The following is a 23,432-nucleotide window of genomic DNA, read 5'->3' on the forward strand; positions in this document are numbered from 1 at the left end:
TGAACACAAGCTTGGGTGGAGGGTGGGAGCAACACTGAATTCCAGTGAAGTTTAGAATACCAGCAAAGCACTTTTGTGGTACTTAAAATCAGCATGTGAAATGTTTCCTACCATCCTGGCAAAGGTGTCAAACAGAACTTTCCTGGAACTGGAAGCTTTTGAGACACCACCAGGCAAAACTAAGAACTCACTGTGCTAAAAAGGGAAGGGATGGCACCCCGGCTCAGGTAGAGAGAGAACTGAGCCAGTGTCAGCCGCTGCATGGAGAAACAGAGTGGGGAAGCGAGAGATGCGACAAAGCTATCTTTATAACGCTTGCAAAATGGCACTGACTCACGTCGACTCTTGAGCCTAAAGAAAGCACTCTTTTCACAACCTCTGAAAGGCTATCGTGTGTATTCCCCCCCCCATGCCCCTCCAAAATCTTGCTAACTCTATCCAGCTGGAAATGCCAAGGGTCTTTGGCAAGTCAACCCCTTGTTTTTCAGAACATGAGAAAGGCAAAATATAATTCCGTCATGCTAGGAGCATATTTTGTGTGTTTCAGTTAACAGGAACACACACACAAAAAATGAATACTCATCTTTCCATTCCCCCAACCCTGCTTGCAGAAGAACAGCTCCTCCAAAAACCCATACTGTAGTGGCAAAAAAAACCTACTGGCGAGTCAAAGGATATGTAATGTTTCTAACTCGTGTTGAGGGCGAAGGGTATATCTTAAGCTTACAGACTCCTTAATGAAAAGATCTCTGCCAGAGATGATAGGAAAATGTTGGTCTGCCAGGATTACTGTCTGGTCACTTGGCCAGATTGCACCATTGTTCTGACTTAGCATATGGGGAAATCCAGAACTTTTGCTCATGACATAAAGGGGAACAATCTCCCTCTAAAGTGGGATATTTATACAGAGACAAATAGAAAAAGACAGGGCAGGAAAGGCTAGGCACTCTGCACCTGCAGAAAAATAGAGGATCGCCCTCCCAAATTTCCTTCGTGGAGACTGAACATGCACGTTTCCTTCATAACACCAAATATCACCTGCAGCAGAGACAAGCACATAGGGCTTAACCAACATAATCCCTTTGGAAGTGCTTAAGTGAAACCCAGTCAACAGACCAGGAAAGCTCTGGGGAGAATGTCAGGGTTTCATCCCCTCCCAAGCACCTTCAAGCAGCTGTCTCAGCTTTCATGGAGTCTTCCTGCCCCTGGTTCTTTCAGGAGCAAGCAAAGCTGTGTGTAGCCTCTGGCATATTGGGTTGTATCCAGCAAAGTCTTCCCTTAGCACAAAGACTTTTGTCTGCACAACACAACTCTCTCTTCTCTTCCTCCCCCTGCACAATCTGTTCTGGGGTTTCTTTCCCAAACCCCATGGAGCAGATTTGGGGTGAGGAGGTAAGGAAGTCTTCTTGCACAGGCAAAGGTTCTTGCACTAACAGGACAACTTTGTTGGGCGCAACCCAACGTCTCTTAGCCCAGCTCCTCCTTCCCTAACCCTAACCTGCATTCAGCACAAATGCGTTAGCTCAGTTGGTTAGAGTATGGTGCCGATAATGCCACAGTTGCATATTTGATCTCCGTCCAGGACACCTGCGTATTCCTGCACTGCAGAGGGTTGGACTAGATGATCCTCAGGGTCCCTTCCAACTCTTTGATTATATGATATGATTCTATGATTATTTAATTAGGTGTTCCCAGAGGCCATCAGATACCCACTCCTGCTTAAAGCAGCCTTTGAGGTGATAAGATATTACCTGTTTACAGAAAAGCCAACCAACAGTCACTGTCCACAAATTCAATTTAAGACTATTTAGAACACTGACTTTCATAGGAATAAGACATACTGAAAAATCCAAAGTTATTTTGTCTTTTTGAGGAGACACGCTGAGAAAAGCGTAGGAGTTCAAATGTTTCCACATATTTTAAGTCCAAGAGCCGCTGCAAGTTCTCTCATTCCTTATCATTGGCTTCTTTACAGAATAGCTGTAGATTTTTTACTGGGAGCTAATAAAGAATTTAGTAGCCTGCAGAAAAGCAAATCACTTTAATATACAGGCAGATAAAGGGAAGGGAGCTCCCTCAATGCTCACCCAGGCTGCATGGAAAGAGGTCTAATAAAAATAGAGAAGAAACTTTATGCACAACCAAGAGTTACACAATGAGCTTGTAACAAGTGTTGGTTTCGGGAGCTCTGCACTGGGGAGTTTGTGCTAGCTGCAAGTCTCCATCTGTGATCCTCCCCTTAGTGCACATGTAATATGAAACTTCACATCTCCAGGACGACCAACAACAAAAAAAGAGAGAGGGTGAAAGAGAAAGCGCAGGCACGGAGCAGCTGGCTGTCAGCAGCAGGGAAAAGAGGAGTTGAGGGAGGAAAGAGATAGGAAGCAGAGAGGGTGAAAAAATGTGGGGGGGAGGAGAGCTGACATGAAATGACAACAGAAAGAAAAACACGAAGGACAAAGGGACGGCTGGTTCTGCCACACTACTTGGGTAAGGCTGACTTTTACCTTTTCTCCTACTCGCTACAGCATCTTGGTACGGGACAATTGGTTCGTTCAACTTAAGCCTGTGCCAAGATTCCATAGTAAATGTTGCAACGTGGGATGTCAGAGGAAAGTGTGTGAGGAGGACGGGTCAGGTGGGAGAACGTGAGGCAGGGAGACAGAACGGTTTGTAAGCAGAGTTTCTGAAGTTGCACTGCATTAAGGAGAATGTCAACAGATTAAGTTCTTTCATGTTCACTTGGATTCTGCTCCCCTCTGAATCGGGCACAAACACGGTTAGAAACAACAACCTGAAAAGTAGAATTCTAGCAATTTTTTTTTAACTTGTGCAAATATGACAGCCAGTTGCAGAATTAATTCCACACAATTTTAGAATGCATACGATCCTAGTTGGTTTGGAATGTGTGTGTTCACTTTAAACAAAATTCCAACAGCTAAATTGCAGATTAGCCATGGGACGATTTAGGCTATCTTCCCAGGAACCGAACATCGTCCCAACACCGGGCCTGGCATTTTCCGACTGTCAGCTACATCCTGAAGGAATTCTACTGAAGATGCCAAATTATGTGACATTCACTCAATTTTGTAGCACATTTACCCCAGACAGTTAAAGCCTTTCCTTGAGCAACAGAGCTCTGCTGCTGCTGCACACAAATAAGAGTTTGTCTCAAGATTCTGGACTTCGTGCCAATTAGGAACCATTCAACATTTGTATGCTGGCAATTGGCTCTCCAGCAGAGTTAGAAAGCAACAGCTGCAGAAATAAGGCTCAGGTTTTAATGGAGTATGTTATCAAAGAATTCTGTGTTGATCATATGTATTTTTATTTTTAACCAATTACTAGCAGTGCTGCAGTCATTGGTTTTGGTTCAGAGTACTATTTTAACAGAGCATGATGTTCTTCCAAGCACAGCATGCTCTAACCATTAGGAAATGCTGGCCAGAGTAGAGCACTAAAGCTTTCATTGAAATCGGTTTATTATAAGCAGAAATGAGCCATTTAATGGAGACAGAAAATGAGGAACAAACCAGGTGCCTTTTCTCTATGCTGATAACACTACCAAGCCATATCATCAAGAGCTTGTTCACCTGAACCTCTTCTAAAGTGAAATATATTAACATCAGTTATGCAGGACAGTCTTTATGCAAGAGGCTTAATGGAAACAAACCACATGTTAAGTATTGCAAAACTAGGAAACCAGTGGGGGAGCTTTTCAGTCTCTTTGAACATTCTATAACATACATTAATGTCACCAAACTCCACCCAAGTAGATTCAAAAGAAGACTCCAGTGTGAAGCTGCTGAGCTGGAATCTGCACATTTTACACTGTGACATTTGGTCTGAGCAAGCCCTGGGAACGGATACCTTACTACAGAAAACAGTTGTCCCTCCCTGATTTTTTTTTTACTTTTCAGAACTCAACTTGTTATACCTGTTCACTAGCAGCAGCCTGTATTTGGGAGTGGGGCGCACTCATACCGACTGGCTTCCCTTAATGTAATAAAAATTATAATAAGAGAAGTGCTCTTGCTTTCTTTGTTCAGGGATATTCACATAGACTTTATGGATACCTATTGAGCCTTGGCCCCTGTGTGCTTATACTACACAATGCTTTCGTTACTCTTCAAAGTGACATAAGACTCTTCATTGTTTCTACTGCAACTAACTCTGACTTATTACAGAGGCTCAACAAGGAGATCTTGCTAAGCAGCTTTAGGCAGGGATAGTGAGAAGATGAGAGGGATCCTGTTCCAAAACAGAGGTTCCTGGTTGTTGTTGTTTTATTTAAAAACAACAACCCCAAAGCATTTGTTAATGGGACACATGAACCCAACCAATACCTTGTGCTACTCTGTCTCTAAGTAAGTACAGTGGTGCCTCAGGTGAAGTACTTAATTCGTTCCGGAGGTCTGTTCTTAACCTGAAACTGTTCTTAACCTGAGGTACCACTTTAGCTAATGGGGCCTCCCGCTGCGCCGCCCCTGCACAATTTCTGTTCTCATCCTGAGGTAAAGTTCTTAACCCGAGGTACTACTTCTGGGTTAGTGGAGTCTGTAACCTGAAGTGTCTGTAACCTGAAGCGTATGTGACCCGAGGTACCACTGTACACACTCACCCATTGAAGATTAACTCTCATATTACTTGCCATACTGAGCTCTTGTTGAGGAATACCATATTTTTCCGTGTATAAGGCGCCCCCTACTTTCGGGGACTCCAAATTCATAAAATTTGCACTTCATGCAATGTGCCTTCATGGAAATCTGCAAATTCACTTTGGATCTTGCTAACTTGCAAGAGCTTGCATATTCTGACAAACTGGTTGTGTAAAGAAATTAGAATATTTATATGGAAGGCCGCAGTAATTGAACACACCACCCTTCTTCCTGGCAGAAACCTGAATTCCAAAGTTCCTCTTAATAACACAACTTCTACCCCTTTTTGAGAGATTGGCAGCTTCTGTTATTTGAAGATGGAAGAAAAAGTTAAATAAAAAGGCAAAAAAGCAAGCAGAGGAGTACAGGAGAAAAACAGACCAATGTTTTCTGGAAAAAGAAAAAAAATGCTGAAGGGTTTGGCAGGAGCCTTATGCTGCAGCTATGGGGAAACATGCAATTTGAAACACATGTCTAGGAATAAGAAGGCAGAGCCCTGGCTTGTGTTACCAGCTGTCATACGCTAAAGAGGCTTCTCAGTCTCCATAAAGCACAACTGCCCAAGAGCGTTTGCCAGAGACTCTACACAGTATGCAGCGAATTTGTGTACTAGCCACTCACATCAGGAAACACTGACTGTGTGGTATTCTGGAGAAACTGTAACACACAGCTCCAAGTCAAATTTTTGTTTTTAACTTGGTTCTATTTGTTTCCCCACACAGTTCTGGTGGATTTTTATGCTATTCACAAACGACTTATTGGCAGGCAAGTTCGATTAAATGGCCTGTTTCAACCTATTTGTTTGTCCTTGCATTTCCAGCTCAATTTTGCTGGCCACCATCAGTTTCAGTAAGTAGGTGAGGTGGTACAGGTCATATTAGAAAGGCAGGTCACGTGGGAACCACTGTGTCTTTATGCAAGTTGTTAAAAAACATATCCAGTGTGTGCACAGCCTTTGATAAAGCAAGTTTTGCACAGTGGTACCTCAGATTACATACGCTTCAGGTTACATACGCTTCAGGTTACAGACTCCGCTAACCCAGAAATAGTACCTCGGGTTAAGAACTTTCCTTCAGGATGAGAACAGAAATCGCACGGAGGCGCAGCAGCAGCGGGAGGCCCCATTAGCTAAAGTGGTGCTTCAGGTTAAGAACAGTTTCAGGTTAAGAACAGACCTCCGGAATGAATTAAGTACGTAACCAGAAATACCACTGTATTGCACCCTGAAAATGCTGTTGGAGGCCTCACGGAGGCACATTTGGAAGAACATGCAGCTAATGAAATAATCTGCACATGAATACAACTGGAAAATTTTCCTCCAAAAACTGACTATATAAACCTAGTACCAAAACATCTTGTTTCCCCAAGCATCATGTAAAAAACAACATTTTCCTTTGTTTCTGTTAGGCCTCTGTAAGACCTAAATATTCATCATTTTTATTGTAAATAAAGTTGGAATAAACTGGTGGTTTAGAGGAAGGAACATCTGCCTTTGGGGAAAAGAAATTACTGGAATTGTCCAACTTGGATCACTCCATGATCATCGTTTGAGAGGTTTGTTTCTCTGCAACGATTAATGCTAATTCCTTGCAACAGAGTCCCATTTCACAGGACACATACATGCCAGGTCACAAAGCCAAAGACAAACCTTCAAAGAGATGTACAGAGTGCCACACTAGCTTTAATGACTTCCAACCGTCAATGCTTGCAGAGCAAACATCTGCTTAATTTGAAGGTAAACCATGGCTCTCTGCCATGTGGATGAGGTTTGAAAGCCAAATAACCAACTATTTTCTCAAAGTACAGAGAAATGATAGACTGGTGTTCCAGTTCTAAATCTGGAAGCTCTATTATGGTTTACAGATGGATGTTCTACATGGCCCATCAAAAGGTGTAGTTAAAAGTGCAATAAGAAACGCTTTACAGATCTCCTATATCACAAATGCCTTTGGTCACCATTCTTTACATTTTATGGATTGGGGCTCTTCTCCACAGCTTCATGGGTAAACTGTGGATATTTATATCCAGTTCACTTGGGGCCAGAATCAACATTTTGTCCAGTGAATCATAGCTGTGGTATTTTAACAGACACTGTGAACAGTGACTGAATATTAGTTGGTAGTCTTGGTACATCAGTCTGGGGATAGAAAGAGTGTTCAGCAACATAATATTCTCATTAGTGTGTTTCCAACATACTTGTTTGCCTGCAAGAAAGTCTGGTTTTGCACAGAACCGTCAAACCAACAATTACTTCCAGTATTCAACCTCCACTAAGAGACAGACACAAGTCATAAATACCATTTAGTCTCATTTGTCAAGCCTGAAAGCACAAAGCTGAATTATTAATTTTCAGAGAAGTGGCTGTGTTTGTCTGTTGCAGCAAAAACAAGAGAATCCTGTGGCACCAGGCACCTTAAAGACTAAAAACATATACAATATGACAGAAGTTCTCAAAGACCAGAGTCTGCTTTGTGAGATGAAATGATCTGATCGTTTGATGAAATGGACTCTGGTCCACAAAAGCTTTGCCATAATAAATTTGTTAGTATTTAATGTGTCTGGTGCCACAAACTGAATTTATTTGGCATGTAACTAGTCTGCTTTGCTACCTCCTCACCGTAGGCTTACCAAAAAAGCAAACTATCTACTCAACTAGCCATTGATTTCCTATGGGCCTGAAAATGACAATATTCAGATGTCACACAAAAAAATGGTTGATTGTGAAGGGAATAAGCCTAGTCTCCCTACTGATGAATGGGAGTGCCTGCCTCCCCACAGGTACAGCTGTGAGATTAGATGTTCACTTCAGATTTCAATTAACCAGAGTTTAGCATGATGTCTGAACTCTAACCTCTGGTTCACTTTGTCAAAGCAAGCCAGTTTCATAAACCACAGTTTGAACTTTGCGTGTTTCCAACAAACCATAGTTAACCACAGTTTGTCAGGTTCAGACACAATAAGCTGATGTTAACTGCAATCTGAAGCACAAGTGTGTGAGACCACTGGGAGGTGAGGATTGTTCCTGTCTTCATGATAACTCATTTATTCTTACTAAGTTGGAAAACAGTTGCTGAATATCTCGAACATGTAATTTAAAATTCAGTGACTGGATTTCAAAACAACTTCAGGCAGGACGGTGTGGAAATGGAGGCAGAGCAGCTATGAGCCTGACTATTAATGGGCACAAAGACAGCCCATCCAAAGCAATTCAACAGCTGTCACGTGCCAGTGGTCTCCTGCCACAGAACGTATCTCCTGGGGAAAGTGATAAGAATTTCCTTCTGCAGAGCTTTTTCCTTAGAGGAAGGTGTCTGCTATGCAGTCAGGACTCAAAAGGAAGCTGTCTAACAAAGCATTTAACACCCAAGAATGCCTATATTTAGCCATCTGCAATTCATCACCAGCTGACAGAGCTGCAGACAGGAAAGGCAGGTATGCATCCACTGCTATATCTAAATGCTGACACTGCTCTGAACTGTAACAAGCTTTCACAAGAGCTCAAGTGTTATATAGCAGGGATGGGGAACATCTGGCCCTCCGGATGCTGTTGGACCCCAACTCCTATCAGCTCTAGCTAGCAAGGGCAAGGATGATGCGAGCTGTAGTCCAGCAATATCTGAAGGCCCACAGGTACCCATCCTTGTGCTATAGGATTTGGGTGGGGAGGAGATTATTCAGAGGAACAGCCTGGGCAAGACCATTCTGAACAAGGAAAAGGCAAGAGCTAAACTGGAGAACACATATGATGAACAGGCATTCTCTTAAGTCAAGGGAGATGATGCACAAGCTTTATCCCCCTCCCCCCGCACAGAGTTTTTTATAGCTCCCAAGATACCCAATATTTACTTATACTACTCCTATGGTTCCACCACTGCGATGCCAGCATGCAGAGGTTTTCTGTGGGTCTCCAAGTGGCACCCCTATTTGTCTCTTCAAACAATATTTTAAAAAAGGGGAAAAAAGAAAAGAAAATGTAAACAGAACTGTGATGCCAAAAGGATTTTGTGTCCATTTGTCCTTTACACTTTTTTGGCAATGCTGCTTTTATATTTGGGTTAGCTGCTGCTGTATTAAATGATGGGATTTTTACAGGTGAAACTGTTCATTTAGTCAATCTTTATGCAACCTGCTTTATGAATGCTTAGCAACACCTCCCATTACTTCTGCTTAGGAAGACACATGAAAATGAAGGCCCTATAGGATTGAGATATGTTTCTAGAACCACCCAAAGGTAAAGTTCATGCAGAACATGCAGAATTCACAGCTGTTAGAATAATTATGTACTTCAAGCACAAGGCCATCCTCAGTCAGTATGTACAAAATGGTGTGTTGAATTAGTGCCCCGATAGTGGCAATTTTCACAATATTCAATAGGCGTTGCATAACAAATCCACATTAAAAAGCAGAAAACCAACAGGAATGTTTTCTGGCCACTACTTTAATCTTAAACATCAGCAAGACAGCCAGCAGAGCTTATCTAGTGCCATGATGTATGGAATGGTAAGATAAATCAGGCAGCTGAACATCAGTGGCTACCCTGCTGTGTTGCATTGCCTTTTCAAGCTCTTTAATAGCTATCTTGTCCTACAGCTTTAGTCATGTTGTTTTCCTTCACTTGCAGAAGGGGAGTTCAGAAAGTCACATGAAGGTAAAGTTGTTAAATGAAAGGATTATTGAGCTTTTAGTACAAATATCTATTTCCAACTACAGTCATACCTCTTGTTGCGTTTGCTTCACGTTGCAGCTTTTTGGGTTGCAGACGCAGCAAACCCGGAAATGTATACTTCCAGGTTTCGCCGCACGCGTATGTGCAAAAGCGATCTATCGCGCTCCACGCGTGTGCAGAGGCGCAGCTCTAGCTGCAGACTTTTCAGGGTGCGAACGGCATCCGGAACGGATCATGTCCACAACTAGAGGTACCACTGTATAAACCCACTTGTATTTTGAGATAAGGCATCATTTACCTGCAGTCATGCAAGCAAACTAAAAAAACTCCCAAGATTTAAACTCCCTTTCATGGGCCAAATCTCTTTCCTAAGCCAGGCATTGGCACACCCATGAAATGTTCAACTTCACACCAAACCCTGAAGGCCTAGCTCTTGCAACAGCACTGCAATGAGGTTTCAAAGCCCAAACCCTGGATGTATGTTATGTGGCTGCTGACAATAAGGCCCAGAAGCTCTCAAGGGTTTAAACAGACAAATTAATTAGCTGCTTCAACCAAGAAGAGAAAAGACCATGTATTTCTGCACACTGTTAACATGAGGGTTGGAAACCCAAAAATCGACATTTAACTTTTTTTATTAATGCTTTGTTTACGCGCATGATAGGCTACGAAAGAATAGAAAGGGGACTGTTCCCACCCAATTAAATACACATTCTTATTTAATAGCTGCAGTGTTCGAAACTTCTCCAGGAATAAACTTCAGATTAAGGCACACTGTGAAGATAATGCACAGAGTATGCCTGAGTTACGTTTAAATGGGAGGAAATTTACTGTATTATCATTCTTAGATGTTAGACCCTGGGTAGGCAAACTAAGGCCGGGGGCTGGATGTGGCCCAATTGCCTTCTAAATCCGGTCTGCAGATGGTCTGGGAATCAGCGTGTTTTTACATGAGTAGAATGTGTGCTTTGATTTAAAATGTATCTCTGGGTTATTTGTGGGGCACAGGAATTCATTCATTCCCCCCCCAAAAAATATAGTCTGGCCCCCCCATAAGGTCTTAGGGACAGTGGACCGGCCCCCTGCTGAAAAAGTTTCCTGACCCCTGTGTTAGACCTTTTAGAACACATAACAAAGCAGCCGGTGTCCAAGCAGCTCTAGAACAAAAGAAAATGATTCGCAGTGGAATAGAACTGAGAATATGGAATGCTACAGCATTATGCACTTCATGTGGAACCCAGGCACTTTCTTCTGAAGGTGAAAGGAGTAGAGACATAAGCCGCTTCTTCTTTGATGGAAGATCAAAAAAAATTTGCTATAAACTTTAATTATTATGGACAAAATAGTTATGAACAAGTCTGTGCAGAAGGCTTATTTATTTACTTATTTACACACACACTCACACACTCACACTCTTGTAGTCTGCCCTGTGCAAAGATGGGATATACATATTTTAAATAAATACCAGACATGGGCAAATATTTCTGTGGAGGAAGAAGAGCAAGATTATTGCTGTAACCTCTGAAATAATGAGAGTCAGAATTAGGGAAATCAATTTCTGATTGGCTTGAATGTACGTTCTGTTTGGATGTGTCTAATAAGCCTCCTTCTGAACTGCTGTGCACATGACTAGAAAATCAAGGGCAGAGCCCTGCTAAACTTGTTTTGCTGGTGATCTCAATTTAGTTAGCACCACAGAAAAGGCAGTTCCTTGTTGGTGTTCAGTTTATGAAAGTTAACAGTAGAAACTCTGACAAATTCTCTCTTTTGTTCTTCCCACCCCACCCCCCGTCCTGTCCCCCAGTGTTACAAAACGTGGGTTAACCCAAGCAGGATGTCTTTCAAGGAATTTCAGAATGAACTCTATGCTCTTGGTAGCAAGCTATGGCTCAAGCTCGAGGGATTATCCAAGGCTGAACCTTTGGAGATTGTGTTCTTTTTCATCATCATCTTGTTCATTGGTAAGTATGAATCATGCTTGCAACTTTCTGGGCTCATCAGATGGGTCTATTTTGTCATTCAGGAGCTATGAATAATGTATTCTTTTTCTGAGCCTTTCTTTAATCTACATGGTTTCTGACTCCTCAGCAATTGTGATGCTCAGGACAGGCTTGAAGTAAACGTTTGTAAGAATTCAGTGCAGATCTACGCTGCTAAGTTTCACCATACAATATAAATGCTGTTTATATATGTGAATATTTGTGTGGCAGAATCAGGACTGGCAGCCAGCCCCTAGGTGCTATAGCACTTAAAGTTTCAATCTGAACTTTATCATATGAATGGCATGGGAGCCAACATTTACAGAAATAGTTAACTCTGGGTCAAATGGTAGTGTTGCTTTGGGCTACCATACTACAAGATTCGGGATGCGGGTGGCACTGTGGGTTAAACCACAGAGCCTAGGACTTGCAGATCTGAAGGTCGGCGATTCGAATCCCTGTGACGGAGTGAGCTCCCGTCGCTCGGTCCCTGCTCCTGCCAACCTAGCAGTTCGAAAACACATCAAAGTGCAAGTAGATAAATAGGTACCGCTCCGGCGGGAAGGGAAACGGTGTTTCCGTGCGCTGCTCTGGTTCGCCAGAAGCGGCTTAGTCATGCTGGCCACATGACCTTGAAGCTGTACGCCGGCTCCCTCGGCCAATAAAGTGAGATGAGTGCCGCAACCCCAGAGTCGGTCACGGCTGGACCTAATGGTCAGGGGTCCCTTTATCTTTACCTTTTACTACAAGATTATGCAGGAGGTAGCATGTACAGTTTAGAGCTAACAGCGGAATCTCCCAGCATAAAGAGAATGAGGGCCAATTCACACATAACTTCTCCTCAATTGCATTCTCAGATGAATGTATGAAGTGTGCATATCCATTGCAAAGCACCATATCCAAAGCAGTATGAAAGCTCTGTCTGTGATAGATTTCAAATATGAAAGTCATCAAGTGATTAACATGCATGTGTCCAAAGATACACCAGGTGGCATGGAGCAGTTCCTAAAACAAGTGACGGGGTAATTAACAACCATAGATACCGAAGAAAGCTGGTAGATATAAAAGCAACTGTATAATGTTTTCTTCTGTTGAATTCCAAAGAAGAAAAGCCTGCTTGTGTAGTGCAACAAATCCTCCCCTTGTTGGAATTGGGAAAGAGCCAGATGTGCCTAGCCTTCTTTCAGCTATAACTCTGGGCTAGCCTGAACTAAAGCTTTTTGACTAAACATGTTGAAGATTATTTCCTTTGCCCTTCACCTGCTGGTACTCCAGTTCTTTACATTAGAAATCAGCTGTACCTTTAAGAACAGCTACTACCACTCATATTCTGTTTGATTTGCAATGGGGTTTATAATCATTGTGCAACTCACACCATCCTTCGAGAACTGTCAGTATTATTTCTGTCTCGCTGAGGTGCTAAACAGTGGCTTGTACAAGGCCTCACAATAAGTTCATGAGAGAGGTGTATGACTTGAATCCAGAGATTCCCAGTTCCAGCGCTCAGTGCCACTCTAGTGTTGGCACGATGTAAAAGGAACAGGGAACACAACCCCACACTTTGTGCTCTTTTGCCATATAGACAAAAGCCATTAGTAGTAATAGTCATTGTTCGGCAGAGTGGGTTAATGTTCGTAAGTTTGAAAGCCATGAAAAATCCTTCCCCAACCCATTACAAGAATTTCCTTTCCCAGTCTCCACTACAGCCCAAGTGTTGTTTATGTCCTTTATGCATTCCACTTCCCAGGCCTCAGAGAACCAGCTGCTTCTTCCTTTCACTCCCTCCCCCTGCCTGTATTTTCTAGGAACCCATTACCTTGACAGTGATCATGACTGCCTACTCTCCACTCCAAGCCTGGGCGCAGCTGGGAGAGCAGGAAAGCGCAGGCTAATTTTTTTTGTAGGTGCCAAAAGCAAAACAATTAAAACAACGAGCATAGTTTGGGCATGCTTGTTCTAGAGCTGTTGTTGTTAGCAACTCTTGCGCCCTCTAGTAATTCCAGAGGACACAAGACAAATGTAAAAGCCACAACTGTCCCTTTCTGGTGAGCCTATTCATTGTGTTAGCAGGTTGGGTTGTTCTAACTCCTGGCTAGCAATTCCAGAAGCTAATATTCTCTCTCTCTCTGCCTTTCAGTTACGGTACTTTCGATGATGATCATAGCTTGCAGTTTTTGCTGTGCCCGCTGCTGTAATGGAACACCTGTTCACAAGCCTAGGAGGATCCAAGTTCGGCCGGCAGACTGTGTATGAGAATGCATTAAGAAAAGGGTGTGGAGGTACTGAGGAATGTGTGCAGACTGCTACCAGCTGGCACCACAATACTCTTCTACAAGATAGTAGATGAGAGCCCTAAGGAAGAGCAGCGAGAAAGAGACCTTGCCCTGCCTAGGGTTTTATGCCATGGCCACTGTAGGGCACTGATGAAGTGATGGAGTTCAGTATTTCTCTCCCTGCCCCTTTGCAGACAGTTTACTATCAAGACGAAGACAACTGCATCATGGCTGAGTCAGTTAATCCATAAAAGTGTGCAAAAATGCCACAAGCAAGCTAGCCAGGATTAAGACTGTTTCTATTTCTCCACCTGGTGGAGTTCCAGGAAGATGTTGAATACAAGCAGTTTCCACTGAACTTCGAGCCACGTGCAATGGCTCAGCAGAACAAACGACAACATAAGCAGTGTTTCCCCCTCGATGTCCAACTGTCTGCAGCCAACAACACAAGCACAACCATACAAACAATTTCATCCTTTCACAGAAGATGGCTCATTGTCTGTTTGCTCTCTTTGGCAGTTTTCCTTCCTTAATGGAGGCAGTGAGAGATTTTTTTTTTTTGGGGGGGGGGAGTTGTTACTGATGCTCTTCTTCACTGTCTCTGAATCTTTTAAAAACCAATCACAACACACAGGGGTTAGTTTTTGGTTCATTGTTGTGTCAAGAATACAAGAGCATGTGATTTCTGATCAAGGTGATGCAACATTGCAGTTGGCATATGAGTTCAGAGACTGTGAAGAAGAGCACCAGTAACAACTCCCCCCCCCCATCCCTTACTGCCTCCATTAAGGAAGGAAAATTGCCAAAGAGAGCAAACGGACAACGAGCCGTCTTCTGTGAAAGAATGAAAACAAAAGGATGCCGAGCCACCAAAACACTATGTCATTTTGCTTGCCTGCCTTAAAGTGAATATTTTCCTCTTTCAAAATATATATTACATATTTGAGTGTTTTCTTTCTCATTCAAAAAGCCTGCCTTGTTTCCATGTTACAAGGCAGTTCTTTAGTACGGTGAAAGGGGAACAACATTGTTTATATGCTTGGGGTTTGTAGTTAAATGCATTCTCTTAAATATATGTGATATGAATAGTTTATATGTGTGGCATTAATGCATCTTATTTAAGGCAGTTTACTGGGAGAGTTTACAAAAAGAGGGACATTTTAGAGTGTTACTTTAGAGTTATTTGTGAAAAGAACATAATAAAAAAGGTTAAATTCTTCGATCCATTTATTGGTTTCTATAGTTTAAAGTGTGCTTGTACACAGAGCTAATAAGATACAGCGAGGGCTGGTTTATTTCAGGAAATGTGTGCAGCAGCTGGGCGAGTTAAAGCATAGCCAAGAATGAGCTGCCCAGCTACAGTTTGCAACTGAAAGGAAATCCATTTCCACAAAGGCAGACCTTGTGGACATTTGGTTTACACTCCAATGAACTTCAAAAGAGTTACATGTGTACAAGGCAAAAGGAATGGAACCAACCACCTGCAAAAGGGGGAGGATTATTGCCACAATGCAATGAACTGCACAGGTGTCATTCCTAAAAGATATGTCATCTATAGCAAAGCCCCTACATTTAGGAGATGCACTTATTCAAAAGATCAGATTAGCCCAAGTCATCAAGACCATGACCATGCACCACCAGAAGCGAACAAAGAATTGTGTGAAGGATCTGACAGAATTCTGCAAGTCTTACGGTGTACTCTTATTCGCAACTACTTGTTAAGTCCAACTGGAGTTACCCACAGGTAAACAAGCATGAGATCCCAGCCTAAATAATGAACTTTAATGCATACCTTCATTTTTGAAAGGGTAAACATTTAATCATTACAAACCTGCAGAAGGCAATTAATTCCCTATGTTGCTCCTGCCAGTCTTTTGTGACAGATCTACCTGCTTCCACACAATTGCTGGATCAAGCTGTTGTGGGACCTTTGTAACACACAGCAGGTGGGATTCAACATAGCGCTAAGTGGAGAATGCGTGCACGAAACAAGTTCCAGTTGAGGAACAAGACTTTCCTGACTTTCCTCCCTCCACGAGCCCCCGAAAATGTTCTGGGGGTTCCCGCCAGTAAGGATCCTGCCCAGTAAAATTAGTTAAGTATGGTCAAAGACCAGAAAGAAGAAACAGTTTTAGCCTGCATGTTCTCCCATGTGCCTTCTCCAACTAAGCAAATATTACTGAGCTTTGGAGGTGGCTCAATCAATAATAGTACAACATGGATAAAATGAAGCCTGATTGTATAATTCAGGCTTTCAGATAAGCCTCTCTCCTGGCTGTGTTAATAATTTGCTAAAGTACAAACAGATATTAGACATTACACACTTTCTCTTTGCACAATTAAGGAGGTCTTCCCAGCCGACAGGTTCTAAAAAGGCAACTACATACAGCTTAAGGTGAGCAGAGTGTTCTACTCTATTCCTACTTTTCAAAAATTTACTAGAATCATCTGTAGTGATCTGTTCCCTCTGAACAGACTGCCACAATTATTAAGTTATTCTTGTGCCACAATTACTTCCGTCATTCTATGGGAAATGGTTTAAGGGTCACTAAGGGTCCTCCAGATTACAGATGAAATTTGCACAAAGCCCATTGCTGTTTCTACTTTTATTAATCTGGCTGTACACATATATGACCTTGCTAAAGCAAACTGTTTTTATTCCAACAAGGAAGCATTATCCAAATATTTTTGCTGTGGTGCAGACAACTGGAGCGTGCCTGAGAGATTCAAACTGAGCATGGCTTTGTGTGGGAGAAATGTTACATTCCCCCTTAATCCCTCGTTTCATGCAGCATGTAGGCAAAAAGAGAGAAAACAACAAAAACCCAGAAAGCAATGATACAAATGCAGTGAAATTTAGCTGATGTTTCATTCTTTCTGCTCTCCAATTACTCCAATCTTTCTGCACAGCAGCAAATGTGAAGCGAGGGAATAATCCACATGCCCTTTTCAATGAGAACAGAACGTAGCAGGGGAATTAAAAGTACAAGCTGCTTCCAAAGAGATGTCAGATTGCATTTAGATGTCACAACAATAGGCCTGTAAGCACTCCAATCTGAAAGGTGATTGGAGAGATCAATCCTCTACAATTCTAAGAGGCTTTTAAGTGGGTGAGATATTTATTTCAGCCACAGTTGCTTTGGGACTTTCTATTGAAATCTCTAAGAACAAACAAACAAACAAAAACCCATAACATATGAAGCATTTGACACTTTGCAGGATGCAAGTCTTTTTGAATGGATGTATGTCATCAACTGAAATGCTAATACAGGCATAGGCAAACTTGGCCCTCCAGATGTTTTGGGACTACAACTCCCATCATCCCTAGCTAACAGGATCAGTGGTCAGGGATGATGGGAAACATCTGGAGGGCCAAGTTTGCCTGTGCTAATATGTGAAATTTCATGGTGAGCTCCAAAAAGAAAGGAACTGTATAGAAATTTGCAAGGAGGTAAAGGGCAATTCTGTTTAGCACCACCATTTGGTCACAAGAAATTAACAATAATGACAGCCAAGCGAGGCGGGGAGAAAAGTCCATCCAGTCTGCCTTCAGTAGAAACCATTTCTGGATGTGATAGGGTAAAAGTGCAGGAACTCAAAGAAGGAGTGGAGTGCTGCTTCTATCCTCTATTAATTTCTTTACTTCATTTCAACATTTTTCTAGTGCCAGCTACATTATAGAGTGGGGCAGCAAGTTCTGCAGATCTGTTTACAGATAACAAGTCTGAACACTCTTAATGTGGAATGCAAGCCTTGAATTCACTTCTATTTCTGGTGACTTAAGACTCAAATTTTTGAAAATTTAATACGGGTGTGTACGCCTATATTTCTCGGCATACACATCCGTATTAAAGTAAACCCCCTCCACTTAAATGGAACGACACTTTAGCTAGAATTGTAGAGCTGGAAGGGAACCTGAGGGTCATCTAGTCCAATCCTATGCCAGGGCCTTTTCTGTTTCAGCATCTTTTTATGTACAGAATGCAATGGAAGTTGAGGATTTCCAGTAACGGCACCGAGCTGTTAACAGCAGCAGAATCAGCAGGAGTAGCTGCAAATGCAGCAAGGTGCAGAATGAGCAAACAATTGAAAATAACCTTGCTAACTTCTATATATATTTGTGGTGACTAATTCCTGTATCTGTGAATTGATGTAAAAGTCAATTATGTTTCTACAACGTAAAGAATGTGTGTTTCTGTATCTCTCAGAAGACAATAGCAGCAATATACAACAAGTTGAAACTTGAATCTCTCCGTGCCAGGCAAAAGTATTTTTCTTTTCCTAGACACCTTAACCTCTGGTAAGCATATTCAAATACAGGGGAGCCCTTAATAAAACCCACCAACCCTGACTCATGGAAATTTGGCCAAACAAGGCCCCTGAAGCCTTCTAAAAGAGTAGCTAAGGGGACCAGGCACCTCTGCTCCCAATAGAAGTTGACACTGTCCTAGCGATGCTGCTCCTATTCCAGTGGTCTATGTATTAAATGCACATATTGTTTTAATTCTCCAGGGCCTGGCAACGATGTCCACTTCAATACAAACTGCTTCTCAAGACATTCTAAAACATCTGAAAATTCGGATTCTGTCAGATGACTGGGCTCTTGGGGGACTGGTAGTAATAGCTTCATTTGTCATGGTTATCACTGCACTCCTGTTGTTCGCTGCCATCTTTGGCTGCTGCTCAACTCCAAGGAATAAATCTGGACCCATATAAAACAGCAAGAGCAGCCTTGTCTGTGGAATCTGAAGAATGCTGAAGTGGGACCAAGAAGGGGGAAGTATTGTTGCTTCTTGACACCCCTGTTTCACATGTACAAGTGAACATACTACAGAGGAAATTTGGCACTGTTCAAAGGTACACAACCAGCTTGTGCCTGAGCAGGTCTGATTTACAACTAACTACTTCTAGCAAAGGAAGTGACAAAAAATTGTTTAAGAAATAGCTGACATGTAAGAATTTGAAAATTCAAAGAATGTTCAGTTTTCCTTGAAATTGTACATTTGTCTTTCTTCTTTTGCAACCAGTATAAGTATGGATAACCTAATCAATAGTGAAACTAAATGAGACTAAATGAGCTGTATTTTTAAAATGCATCCACATGAATCCCTTCCCCCAATTCTTATTTTATTTCCATAATCTTCCAAAGGCAGCTGGCTGATAGAGCTGAGCCAAAGGGTGGAGGAATAATGCCCATTTCATTAAAATCTTCAATATAATTGATGATCCTCTTTCTTTTAGAGATATTTCAGGCTGCTTCAAAAGGGTTGAAAAATCACTTTGCTTGTTAGTAATTCTTGAATAGAAAGGATGACCAATATAGAACACATTGCTCTCTCTAAATGAGATTCTTCTGTCACTAGAGAGTTTAGCACATAGCCCACCCAGGCATAGGCAAACTCGGTCGTCCAGATGTTTTGGGACTACAACTCCCATCATCCCTAGCTAACAGGACCAGTGGTCAGGGATGATGGGAATTGTAGTCCCAAAATATCTGGAGGGCTGAGTTTGCCTATGCCTGACCTAACCAAATCTGATTGGCTACTTAGCATTGTAATATCAGCACATGAACCCTAAACAGCTAGAATATCTCAAGGTTTGGAGGAGCGACCTTGAAGCAACAGTAGAAAGGGAAAACAGTAGCTATAATCATCCAGCACTCTCATATGAATTCAGGCAGCCAACACCGAAAACTATAAGAACTGAACTCAAGGATTATATTATAAACTACTTGTCTTAAATAGTTTAGGGATATTTTGTTTCAACCAAAACACAATTATTTAAAAATTTTAGACCAGGGACGTCCAAATTCTCATATCATACTCTGCCATGGAACACATGGGCCGCCCCCTGCCTTGTCGCACGGGGTGGAGTGGGGTGGGGTGGGAGTGAGGCCAAATTTTGACACCCCGCCAACCCTCACGCTGTCTTCCCAAAGCCCAGCACCTCACTTACCCAGCTTGAGGGGGGGGCATCAAATGTTCTTGAGTGCCGCCGGGTGCTTCAACACCCTGTTTTAGACCATGCATAAGTCAAAAAAGGTAACCTTACTTTAGAATGCCTGACCAATTTGTCTTCAAAATTACTGAATACATATTCTATGCTGGAATAGCTCTGTTGGTAGAGCATCAGACTCTTAATCTCAGAGCTATGGGTTTGAACCCTGCTAAATTCACATTACGAGATTCAGACTATGGAACCAAGAGATTACAGTTATACAGGATAAGAAAATCAAAATAAGGAACTATGGCCTTCTACCTGTCCCCTTATTCTATTTTAATAGCAAGTTAACGCAATAGCAGTCTGCATCATAAGAAAGCTGTCAAGCATTTTTATTTGCTCCTACCGTATGACCATACCTGTAGTAGGGTATCTGCGTTAGATTATGGGCATATCTACATTTGCCTACTTAGCTAAATATATATCACTCTTTTCTCTCCAAAAATAAGCCAGCGACAGCTTCAGCATAGCATTTTGTTTCAAGTACAGAGTTCTCAATTGAGTACAGGTTGCAATTTGTGTAGTGGTTACTTGTCTGTAACTAGGGACCCCTGCTGGACATGTGCATATCGAGCTGTGTCAGGTCGGCACCGGGCATGGACGACCCCCAGGCAAATGACAGGAATGTTTCCAGCCTGTCCCTCCCACCAGCATGCAGCTCTGGGGAGTTCTGACAGCCTTCCCCGACAATTTAGAGTGACTCATGCCTTGGAGACACTGAGCACACATCCAGAGTCCAGCAGAGATCAAACGCAGTCAGAGCTAGGCTGGGGTTGTAAGCACTAAGCTACTTTATTAAGCATAAGGCAGAACAAAAGAAAACATGTCTCCTCTCTCTGGTCTTCCTCAGAGAGAAGTCAGAAGTGAAAGCAAAAACAAATGGAAGCAGAGTACAGTACACATCCGCTCCCATGATTCCAACAGTTGGTGCTGGAATGCATAACACAGACATGTGATGAACCAATCCTACACAATATCTGCACAGTGAGAGGAATAGAAACCCAACAGGCTGCAGTCAACTAAATAGTTTCGCTAGCAGGAACCAATGCAGTGAGACTCCCCGCCCTCCCCATATCTCTTTGGGAGGTTGGGAGAAACCCCAGAAGAGTGCACAGGGATGGGAGAGAGGAAATTGTTCCGTTTGGCAAGCAGGAAAGCTTGCACTCATGGAACGACCATAATAGTACTGCAATGAATTCCATCCAAAATATCCAACTCTCTAAAGGGCTGACCATTCCAAACTTCTATGCAAAGTTTCACAACCAATGGACCACCATACATCACAGGAGGCAGATTCATGACTAAACAATATTCAATTAAAATTATTTCTACATCAAGCCATTAGGTTTCATATTGCCTTTCTTTTCAAAGAAGTTAAAGCTAGTAAGAGGTTCCAAAAATACAGTAATATGTAGAATAGATTTCCTACCAGAAATCTGGTAAACACTCCTACCAGAAATTTCCTACCAGAAACCTTTAGCAGAAATCTGGTAAACATAATACATCATGGGCCATTTGTGCTACCACATACACATAAGCCTCCATTATGAGATCAGTCTATCATGCTGCATTTCCACGTCATAAAAAGCAAAGCCCTCAAGATTCCAACCACTAGGAAACAAATATATGTTTCTCCAATCCATCAACTATTAGGATAAACCTACCCCAGTTCTTCAGAGAAGGCCACCATAGCATCAAAGTCTTTCAACATAGCTTTACTGGAGTCTTTCCATCTGGAGCCTCGCTTTTCCTGAAGAAAGGTAAAAACAAATAAGCAAAACCACTTATTTTTAGAAACACTGTGTTCAAAAGCAAGCTTTCTTTCAGAACTACGCCTCTTTCCTCTAGTTGCATTGTGACACAATAACCAATATTCATTCAACTTTGTAGGAGTGCTACACATAGGTAAAACCACAAACTTTTCAGGTGGACCTTTTGTGCACCTCCGTGCAACCAAACCTTAATATTATATTTTTCATCCTAATGTTGCCTCCAGTACTTCTCTAATGCAGCAACAAATGACTCCATATGTAGCCCCTCTGAAGTGACAGTAGGGAAATCTAAAGGTCTCTATACTGCCACGTATTTAGTAAAATGTATATCTTCCTCTTAATTAGCATGTGAAAGGACCTCACAAAATTAAAATTACATACAATTACACTACATCAATGCAAGAGCATAATATATAGTTCACTGTAATCAAAGGACTATTAGCTAAGGCACGTGAACTGCATTGAACCATGTCACACAAGGTTCTCACCTGCAACGTAGCAAGTTCCTTCTTGATCAGGAAGCTGATTTGATCCCTGTCATCCCGCGAGTAATAGAGGCGACAGCTGGATGGCTTTCCATCTCTCCCAGCCCTTCCGGACTCCTGGTAATACCCAGCTATAGATTGTGCAAGATTCCAATGTGCAACAAATCTGCATGGTGTAAGACAATTAAGCTATTACTTTCCAATCCCTATCTGAACAAAACTAGAACTGCATACAAATCCCAGACCAACCTAAGCATACAAAAAAAGAGAGACCACTCTGTGAGAAGCCCAATTTTTGCTGTTACAGTGGTGCCCCGCAAGACGAATGCCTCGCAAGACGAAAAACTCGCTAGACGAAAGGGTTTTGCGTTTTTTGAGTTGCTTCGCAAGACGAAGAGACTTGCGGAACGGATTAATTTCGTCTTGCGAGGCACCACTGTAATTACACCCTTCTGTTAAGAGGGACAGGCAAGGAAATATAGTGGTACCAGGTTCTTCCAGATGTTGAGCAAATGTATATTGAACAATCAGTATGCATCGCCCATTTGGGATGACTTCACACACCTGACATTAGCTTTGTCAACTCCCATTCCAAAACTGATAGTAGCAACAATAACTGGAACCTTCTCCTCCATCCATTCATTCTGAACTGATGTTCTATCTGCTACTTTCAGTCCTGCGAAGAAGCAAAAAACAAGAGTGCGATACCAGCAGGAAGAACCTCTGCTCTTACCGTCATCACCAAGGGGCAAACCACACCAACCTATCAGTCCCTAGTTGTCTTTGAATCCATCTACCTGCCTACTTCTCCTATCCTGTTTTGCCAGCATATGTGAGGGGAATCCAAGACATAAAACAGAATTCTCATGGTCTGAGGATGGAGTCTAACTCCATAAGCTCCCAAGACTATGTGTACTCAGATCCCCAAACCTCCTTCAGAAACAAAAGGGAATAAAAATGTGGTCTGTAAAGCACTGTGATCAGCAGGGAAGCAATGAGGCTTCCACTTTGGCCAGGCAGAAGAATTAGAAGTCCTGATTGGGTCAACAGAGCAGCACCTACAGCCTGTGACACTCTAGGACCCAGCATAGCTGCCTGTGATCCCAACCTAGTACTGACAAGAAGTATCATCGAAAAAGCAGTACAGAACAAGTTTAGAAGCCAAGTATGAGACGTTTTCCCTTGGAACTCATGTGTGGGGAAACTAAAGCAAAGTTGAGTGCAAAGGGCTTCAGGGAAAGTCAATACACCAGAAGTACTCAATTTAGCAACACATTTGGCATTAATTCAAACATCCAGTTGCAAGCCAAATAAAAAGGGGAAAGGGAAGAAGGTAGTGGATTGAGATAAGCATTCAGAAATGGCAGAAGAAACAGGAGGACTAGGAAGGGAAGCGTGGGAGAATCATGAGGCAAAGAAAAGCAAGCCGGAGCAGGAGAAGTTTGGGGGAGGTCCAGGAAAGGAGAAATTACAATAAGAAAGCACATAGAGAAAAGGGACTAGGAGAAAGGGAGCTGGGCTAAAGTTAACTAGGAATAGAAAGGAATGCTGGGGTATGGCAATCATTCACACACATCAGCCTCCCCAAACCCAGTGCCT

The 23,432-nt window shown here is 42.3% G+C and overlaps 1 protein-coding gene across 7 annotated transcripts in view; it reads right to left on the reverse strand.

The window, feature by feature from the left end:
- RECQL5 (RecQ like helicase 5) overlaps positions 1–23,432 on the reverse strand; it is a 46,794-nt gene that overhangs the window by 17,457 nt on the left and 5,905 nt on the right. For all 7 annotated transcript variants that reach the window (XM_082203545.1, XM_082203547.1, XM_082203546.1 and 4 more), the window contains 3 exons: positions 22,398–22,509; positions 21,837–21,999; positions 21,241–21,326 (listed from right to left, as the gene is read on the reverse strand). In XM_082203545.1, coding sequence (XP_082059671.1) covers positions 21,241–21,326; positions 21,837–21,999; positions 22,398–22,509 — 361 coding nt within the window. The remainder of the gene's footprint in view (positions 1–21,240; positions 21,327–21,836; positions 22,000–22,397; positions 22,510–23,432) is intronic.

Source organism: Podarcis vaucheri (genome assembly GCF_965113315.1).
Source record: "Podarcis vaucheri genome assembly, chromosome: 2".
Classification (NCBI taxonomy): domain Eukaryota; kingdom Metazoa; phylum Chordata; class Lepidosauria; order Squamata; family Lacertidae; genus Podarcis; species Podarcis vaucheri.